The sequence below is a fragment of the Thalassophryne amazonica genome, chromosome 5 (assembly GCF_902500255.1).
Source record: "Thalassophryne amazonica chromosome 5, fThaAma1.1, whole genome shotgun sequence".
NCBI lineage: Eukaryota > Metazoa > Chordata > Actinopteri > Batrachoidiformes > Batrachoididae > Thalassophryne > Thalassophryne amazonica.
The window spans coordinates 107,541,990-107,550,884 of NC_047107.1; the positions used below are offsets into that span (position 1 = coordinate 107,541,990).

Here is an 8,895-nt window from a genome sequence, read left to right on the forward strand (position 1 = left end):
CGAAAAGGCCGCCAGAACTACTGTGTGCGCGGGGCATTATGGGATACCGTGAAATGGACCATACGTACGACGTCACACACCGCTCCGTCTGTCCCACAGTTCTTTGCAGTGGTAAAGTGACCTCTGTTGCTATCAGTTAGGCCGCTGCTGCAAAAACAATGCTTCCTCCGGTTCCAGTGTCACCCTTAATTAAGGTTTGTGTCGATTGTTTTTTAATGATTCTGTGCGATAACTAACGTATTTGTGTTTCAGTGAGGTTGCTCGAGAGAAAGCGCTAACATGCTAACTGAGGGTTAGCTACAGAGTGCCAAGTAGCTAGCTGTAGAGTTTAGAGAGATACAAACAAAAAGCTCAGTGTAGAATGCGTCTATGAAAATCAATCGTTGTGTACTGATGAAGTAACTCTTACCGTCGACTATTCCACTCTGATTTGCCGAGTCGAACTAGTGCTGAAGGGTCGTAATCGTTAATTTGACGTTTTGAGGTCAAACACGTTGGAATATAATATAAGATACATAGTTCCACCTTGGAATTGGAATATAATATATAAGATACATAGTTCCACCTTGGAATTGGAATATAATATATATGATATACGAGCGTACCTTACTGAATTTTCATGTACGTAAAAAAAAAAAAAAAAAAAAGAACCCCTTCTGCACAATTTATTGAATAAAATGTAATGCGAAACATTACAGGAGCAGTCCTTTAAGATTTGTTTTTAAACCATTTAAATTAAAACTAATTTTCTTTAGGTCCACTATGGTTTTATTCCATAGTATCCAAATAAAGGATTCACAGTCATACCTATTTTGTGTGTTGGTAGGTTTTTATTACACCAGTTAGTCTTCCAGAGATACACAAACTGAAAGAATAACTGAAACAAGAAATATTTGTTGATATAAAGGGAGTGAAAAAAAAACAAAAAAGTCTTGTCCTCCCATCGGAGAATCAAACCCAGGTCTCCCGCATGGTGGCAAGATACTTATCACTATCCAGGGTTTTCATGTATCCCATAATCCCTTGTGCGCTAGAGAGTCGCTGCAGTCAAAACAACATAGCGAATCCACATGACAATTGTAAATGAATATTATACTACAAAAATGTGTCTTTTATGCTTTTCATCACATTAATAAGAGACTGCATGCATGATACCCTGAAAACTTGCTAAAACAATTATAACAAATAATACGTCTGCTACGTTTAATCTGCATGGAATTTAATAAACGCAAACCAAATTTCAGACATATTAGTCTGGAACAAAGAGGACAAACAGTGTTGTAAAAAACAATAATCAAGACGTTAAAGAGCAAACTTCATTTTCCCTCAGAACGACATGATCAGGATGCAGCTCCCATTGAAAATAACGGAGAGACAGCCTATGATTCTCGCATGTTTACATAAAACAAATGCAATAACAACATCTGTAAACCCAGAGAATATATTCATGAGTTTTAGGCACAATATAAAAATAGTTTTATGTTGCGATGTTAATGCTGTTGTCCGTGTGCAGCAGTTAAAGTGCATCGTGATCAGAGCATCTCAATGTTACTGAGATCTCGCAGTGCAGCAACCTCTCCGAGGTTTTGCGGGATTTGAAACCTGAAAAGGGTGGATACTGTCGAGGAGTTAGTAATGAGCACTGTCATAGAACATCTGTGGGCTGCCGTAAGCATAGCCCCAAGATTTAGAGTTACAGTTGCTGTAACTGTAACCACTACCTATTGACTAGCTGGTGTGACAGTAGTTGTATTCAAAAAGAGCATTTTGTTGCTGCACTGTTTTCAGTGTAGCACTTTTTGCACCAAGGCAAACCACGGTGCAGCTCAGTGCACCACGGTCACATGACCCCCCAAAATGACAGACATGTTGGTATCTCCAACCTTCCTTTTCTCTCAAAAATTCTTGAAAGGGTAGTTGTAAAACAGCTAACTGATCATCTGCAGAGGAATGGTCTATTTGAAGAGTTTCAGTCAGGTTTTAGAATTCATCATAGTACTTAAACAGCATTAGTGAAGGTTACAAATGATCTTCTTATGGCCTCGGACAGTGGACTCATCTCTGTGCTTGTTCTGTTAGACCTCAGTGCTGCTTTTGATACTGTTGACCATAAAATTTTATTACAGAGATTAGAGCATGCCATAGGTATTAAAGGCACTGCGCTGCGGTGGTTTGAATCATATTTGTCTAATAGATTACAATTTGTTCATGTAAATGGGGAATCTTCTTCACAGACTAAAGTTAATTATGGAGTTCCACAAGGTTCTGTGCTAGGACCAATTTTATTCACTTTATACATGCTTCCCTTAGGCAGTATTATTAGACGGTATTGCTTAAATTTTCATTGTTACGCAGATGATACCCAGCTTTATCTATCCATGAAGCCAGAGGACACACACCAATTAGCTAAACTGCAGGATTGTCTTACAGACATAAAGACATGGATGACCTCTAATTTCCTGCTTTTAAACTCAGATAAAACTGAAGTTATTGTACTTGGCCCCACAAATCTTAGAAACATGGTGTCTAACCAGATCCTTACTCTGGATGGCATTACCTTGACCTCTAGTAATACTGTGAGAAATCTTGGAGTCATTTTTGATCAGGATATGTCATTCAAAGCGCATATTAAACATATGTAGGACTGCTTTTTTGCATTTACGCAATATCTCTAAATCAGAAAGGTCTTGTCTCAGAGTGATGCTGAAAAACTAATTCATGCATTTATTTCCTCTAGGCTGGACTATTGTAATTCATTATTATCAGGTTGTCCTAAAAGTTCCCTAAAAAGCCTTCAGTTAATTCAAAATGCTGCAGCTAGAGTACTGACGGGGACTAGAAGGAGAGAGCATATCTCACCCATATTGGCCTCTCTTCATTGGCTTCCTGTTAATTCTAGAATAGAATTTAAAATTCTTCTTCTTACTTATAAGGTTTTGAATAATCAGGTCCCATCTTATCTTAGGGACCTCGTAGTACCATATCACCCCAATAGAGCGCTTCGCTCTCAGACTGCAGGCTTACTTGTAGTTCCTAGGGTTTGTAAGAGTAGAATGGGAGGCAGAGCCTTCAGCTTTCAGGCTCCTCTCCTGTGGAACCAGCTCCCAATTCAGATCAGGGAGACAGACACCCTCTCTACTTTTAAGATTAGGCTTAAAACTTTCCTTTTGCTAAAGCTTATAGTTAGGGCTGGATCAGGTGACCCTGAACCATCCCTTAGTTATGCTGCTATAGACGTAGACTGCTGGGGGGTTCCCATGATGCACTGTTTCTTTCTCTTTTTGCTCTGTATGCACCACTCTGCATTTAATCATTAGTGATCGATCTCTGCTCCCCTCCACAGCATGTCTTTTTCCTGGTTCTCTCCCTCAGCCCCAACCAGTCCCAGCAGAAGACTGCCCCTCCCTGAGCCTGGTTCTGCTGGAGGTTTCTTCCTGTTAAAAGGGAGTTTTTCCTTCCCACTGTAGCCAAGTGCTTGCTCACAGGGGGTCGTTTTGACCGTTGGGGTTTTACATAATTATTGTATGGCCTTGCCTTACAATATAAAGTGCCTTGGGGCAACTGTTTGTTGTGATTTGGCGCTATATAAAAAAAATTGATTGATTGATTGATGTGACTTTGGTCACATGATATATATTAATAATAAATAATATAGGCAACATGGACTTTCCATCTCCACTCTGTGGGTTCACCACCCGCAGGGGGAATTGCTGGGATCAGGTGCATTGTCCAGTGAGGGCCTTGACGGACCAGACCCGGGTGGCAGAGGCTATCTCTGTGGGTGAGAAATGTTACCTTGTTGTAGGGGAAGGAGCCAGAAGTGGTGCAGGAGGTGGAGCGCTACCAGTTAGACTCTGTTGACCTCAACTGAGGAGGTAATCGGAAGTCCTGCATCGCACTGGAGCACCCTCTATAGTAGGTGCAGAGCTAGAGTTGATGGAGGATCATCATCAATTTCCCTTTTGGAAGTCACTTTGTTAGTCAGACAGCTCAAAAGTGGCAAAGCCGCGGAGCTTGATGAGATCCATCCACAAACGCTGAAGGCTCTGGGTGTGGAGGGATTGTGTTGGAAGAAGACTCAACATTGCGTTGAGGTTAGGATTAGTACTGGGATGGTAGACAGAGAGTGGCAAACAGGGCATCACACCACTCAGCCCCCGTGGTAATGTCTACTCCTGCAAAGGAGGAGGGTTTGGCCACTAGTTGAACCTCAGATTGAAGAGGAACAATGCAGGTTCCATCCTGGCCGAGGAACAACCGACCTACTCTTCATAATAATGACTTGAGTTTATAGAGCGCCTTATTATTGCCAAGATACTCAAAGTGCTTACGAGTTACATTATTCATTCACTCAACACATTAGTGATCGATCTCTGCTCCCCTCCACAGCATGTCTTTTTCCTGGTTCTCTCCCTCAGCCCCAACCAGTCCCAGCAGAAGACTGCCCCTCCCTGAGCCTGGTTCTGCTGGAGGTTTCTTCCTGTTAAAAGGGAGTTTTTCCTTCCCACTGTAGCCAAGTGCTTGCTCACAGGGGGTCGTTTTGACCGTTGGGGTTTTACATAATTATTGTATGGCCTTGCCTTACAATATAAAGCGCCTTGGGGCAACTGTTTGTTGTGATTTGGCGCTATATAAAAAAAATTGATTGATTGATTGAACACAGTCACACATTGGTGGTGGTAAATTACTAGTGTATCTACAGCTGCCAAGGGGCAGACTGACGGAAGTGTGGCTGCCATTCTGTGCCTATAGCCCCTCAGACCACCACCTTCATTCATACACATTATAAATAAGCATGTTTTTGATTGTGGGAGAAAACCAGAGTGCCCAGAGAAAACCCACGCAGACACGGAGAACATGCAAACTCCACACAGAAAGATTGGAAATTGCTGGCTTATCCGTAGCCGACAGTGTACCGAGTCAGTACTAAACGTTAGCGGTAACTTGCGTAAATGTTTTCAGTGGTTTATCAGTTTGGCATTATAAAAGTTAATTTTTCAGTTAAAGGTTTAATGGTTATCAAAGCTAACTTCAGTTCGCTGTGCCCACCACTGTGTACACAACACATTACTGTAAATTGCTTTAGTCATGGTTGTATAAATCTGTACCCTTCATTTTTCCCTCTTTCACTCTCTCCTTTTTTTCTTTCCTCAATACAGACAGCAAGGTATTCAGCTTTGATCTTCGGCATCATCTATGGCAAGATGAGATATAGTGAGTCACGTTAGAAGTCATTGTTAATACTTTTACCCTCTGGAAATGGTTTTTGTTTGGGGGGGTGTTGTGTAAGGCAGTGATTCTCAACCAGGGTGCCGCGATCGATCGTCAGGGGTGCTGTGGGCAATTATCAAATATCACCATTATCGGGGTGTAGGTGCTGTAATAGTGTGACAAATGATGTAATGCTCTTTTATTCCAGTAGATGGCAGCAAAGCGCACAGTAGCGCTGAGCCGTGTGCCGACAAGGAGGCGTGATCGCCATTTTAATTCCGGGCAAGTTAGTGATTTGCGTGCATAGAAGTTCACTTAGTCTCGTCAAGAAACAGGTGGAATATGCCGGAAAGCTGCGCATGTTGGCAAAGTCACAAACGGAGGAACAAGGGAGACAATATTTCCTTCCATAAGTAAGTGGTTTTGGTTATTGTTGTCACTTTGACCGTGATATTTGGATGATAAACAGCTGTATGTCTCCTGCCGTACCTGTGTCGTCTGATGACACGGATCATTAATTTCACTTATGTGTAGTTGATATTTTCCACTGCTAGGCCAATGTCTAGTTAAAATTCTTGTCGTTAGTGACTAAAAATTGTTCGACAAGACTGGGGAGTTTTTTTTTTTATTATTATTATTTGCACCTTAAAATAATGAGATTAATGACCCGCGCTGTGCTGCCACACACAGAGAGATGTGCACACACACACACCGCTGACTTCATGAATGAAACTCGGTCAATAAAGGATAATTATGTAAAAATATAATATATATAAATGTATTGTGATGGTTTTAGGAGCCGCGCTGCTTTGAACACAGCAGCAGCTCAGCCGAGCAGCATAGCTTAACAGCGCAGATCCGTGTAACTTTCAATACTAATATTTGTGAATGTGTGCGTGTCAGAGTAAGTTGAATACTTTCCTGACATAATTTAATGTAATTTAATTTTACTGGCTCGATATCCAGGACAAAATGGCATTTTAACACGTATTTTGCGAGCATTTTTCTGAGTGTGTTCAGTCGCGAATCTCCAATGAAAATGCATTAACATCCGGGTACTTCATTATTTTGCCCGGTTTGGAGGCGTCATGTCGCTGTCCATGAAGGGACATTTTCATTTAGTGTGCAGCATTGGAACTGCGGTTTCTAGTTCTTATATACAGCTCCATGACTATAGTATACTATGTTACGTCATATCTGTACCGCACGTGTTGCTAACGCACCGTGTAGAGACAGTCGAGTTAGTGGTGCGTGACACGTGACGCATGACAGTGGTGTGCCGCAGGATTTTGTAAATATAAAAAGGGTGCCGCGGCTCAAAAAAGGTTGAAAATCACTGGTGTAAGGAATCACCCAGTCTGAGTTTGTTTGTGCTCCTAATGAAACTACGCAATGATAACACCGCATGAAGATGTGCATGAAGGAAAATAATTCCAGTCCAACATCTTGAAGGGGAGATTAACAGACTTTTGGATTTAATTGGTGCGTCATGTGATCCTGACTTCAGAAGCTCAGCTCCTCCACAACTTTGTGGATTTCAGTGAAACATTAAATATTGTTTGGACATCATAGGTAGATGTATGTGAATTCTGGTCTTGTGTCTTAAAGGAGAGATAATTGGATTTTTTTTTTTTCATTTTTTTTAGTACATCATTTATCACTTGCATGTGGAGAGGTTGGCCAGTTTAATTCTGGTGTTTCATCACAAACTATTCACTACCACCAATATATAAAACGTGCAAACAGCTAGAGTGGCAGAGGAGCAAGCTTATAAAATTTTTGACCACATAAAAGTACAGGTGAAAATACACCCAAAACACACTGAGGATGGATTGTGATGTCAGAGACACTGACCACATGCAACAACAGAGTGTGGATATGTCTCTCTTCTGGAAAATGCCAACTTCAGTCTTCTACAAATAAAATGAAGTTTGTAGGCATATGCAAAGCAGCATCCAGATGGATCTGAAGATGTTGCACTTTTAGTTATTGGTCACTTTTTTGAATGACTGTTCCTTTGTGTGTGTGTGTGTTTTTTTCTCTCTCTCTCTCTCTAAATGCATCCTATAATATTCTCAGATTACTTGAAGCCTATAGCTGCTGAGGAGCGGAGGATTGAAGAGGAGCAGAGAAAGATCCGAGAGGAGCAGGAGCGGATTGCCAAGCAGCTAGCAGAAGGTATTTTCACATCGTTTAGTCAAACGCTGCAGACTTGGAACAGTGTGGAAAAACTCACCATGAACACTTGGTGCTCGCGTGCAGGGTGAGCTCTCAAATGTACTGAAGTCTTGTTTCCATTGCAGCAAATGAAGACACCATTCTGAAATGAAGCTGTGTGAGAACGTCCAACTGCTTATCCAACTTCTCTCTCCTTGTTCTGGAGTTATGGGGTCCCAGCCTATCGGTCATTCCCATGTTGTGCTCGCTTGTACACAAGAACACCTTTGTGGATTGTGACACTGAAATAACGATTCTGTAACTTGGCATTGTAATTTAGAAAATGCACTCATAAGTTTATTTGTAATGAAAGTTATAAATACAAAACCACATGATGACTGCAGTGTTTGTTTGTTCCTCCTCCCCAGAGTCACTGATACTGCACAGCTGAAACAGACTTAACCTGCTGGTCACAGTGTTAAATGAGTTAAAGGGTCATTGGGTCGCTGCTGTGGGGGTTTTTTCCTTCCCCCTTAATTTTTCAGTGTGTCACCTTATCTTTCTAGAAAAAAGAAAGGTATCACAGGGCTGATGGATACCGTCTCCCTATGTTTTTTTTTTTGTTGTTGTTGTTTGTCCCGGTGTGTGCAACCCCTACGGACGGACATGGAAATGCCTGTCTGAAACTTTGTACTCCCTATAACTTCATAGAGTTGAGACGACTTTACCAAATTTACAGCAGGGATGCTTTGTCACATGAAGTCATTAAGTCATTAATACCAATCAGTCTCATATTTTACTGATAAATGAGCTTTTGAACAAACCTGTAGCCACTGTAGTGGTGGAGGTATTATGATAAATAGATTTTGTGCTGTTTTACTTGAACTTTGACCAATCTGTTCCACAAATGAACCATTCTGTAGATACTAGGCCAAGTAATATTCCCACTACATTGGGAGAAAATCCATTCAGCCTTTTTTTTTTTTTTTTAATTAGTTGGTAGCTTGGTAGTTAACACTGTTATCCTCACAGTAAGAGGGTCCTGAGATTGTTTTCTGCCTGGGCCTTTCGGTGTGGAGTTTGCGTGTTCTCCCACAATCCAAATATATTAGGGGTGTAAGGATGCACAAAAAATCACAGTTTGATACGTACCTCGGTTTTGAGGTCAGGGTTCGGTTCATTATCGGTACAGTATGGGAACAAAATGCAAAACTGAAATTTACTTGTTTAAACCAACACTTTATTGTAACATTATACAAAGAGGAAAATAAAGTAATTGCAAAATGCTGCCTGGTAAGAAGTTAAATAAAATGTTCTCAAATAAACAACAAATGTCAATTGATGCCGTCAGTTGATTTCCTGAGAGCCGTGTGAATTCACACACACATACAGTGTAAATGGAAGGTCTTACCTGTGCGTTTTACTGAAGAAAAGGCATTTTGCGCCATCAGATCTGTTAGCAGAGCAGAGTCTTCTCCCCCCACCTTTCCACACTGGTTTTGTCTTGGTGCAACAAGTCGAAAAAGT

General features: G+C 41.2%; 1 protein-coding gene across 1 annotated transcript; it reads left to right on the forward strand.

The window, feature by feature from the left end:
• The first annotated feature begins 63 nt into the window (after nucleotides 1-63).
• On the forward strand, nucleotides 64-7,763 carry LOC117511103 (ATP synthase subunit e, mitochondrial-like). Its single transcript, XM_034171066.1, has 4 exons — nucleotides 64-194; nucleotides 5,160-5,214; nucleotides 7,291-7,389; nucleotides 7,515-7,763. The coding sequence occupies exons 1-4, from the start codon at nucleotides 159-161 to the stop codon at nucleotides 7,538-7,540; spliced, it is 216 nt and encodes a 71-aa protein (XP_034026957.1). The 5' UTR covers nucleotides 64-158; the 3' UTR covers nucleotides 7,541-7,763.
• Nucleotides 7,764-8,895: the final 1,132 nt, after the last annotated feature.

What these genes read in the sequence shown, in the direction of transcription:
- LOC117511103 (XM_034171066.1), top strand. Translation starts at nt 159, where the DNA reads ATGCTTCCTCCGGTTCCAGTGTCACCCTTAATTAAG. An exon ending in CTATGGCAAGATGAGATATA is followed by an intron (nt 5,215 to 7,290) that starts GTGAGTCACGTT and finishes TAATATTCTCAG; the next exon opens with ATTACTTGAAGCCTATAGCT. An exon ending in TGCCAAGCAGCTAGCAGAAG is followed by an intron (nt 7,390 to 7,514) that starts GTATTTTCACAT and finishes TTTCCATTGCAG; the next exon opens with CAAATGAAGACACCATTCTG.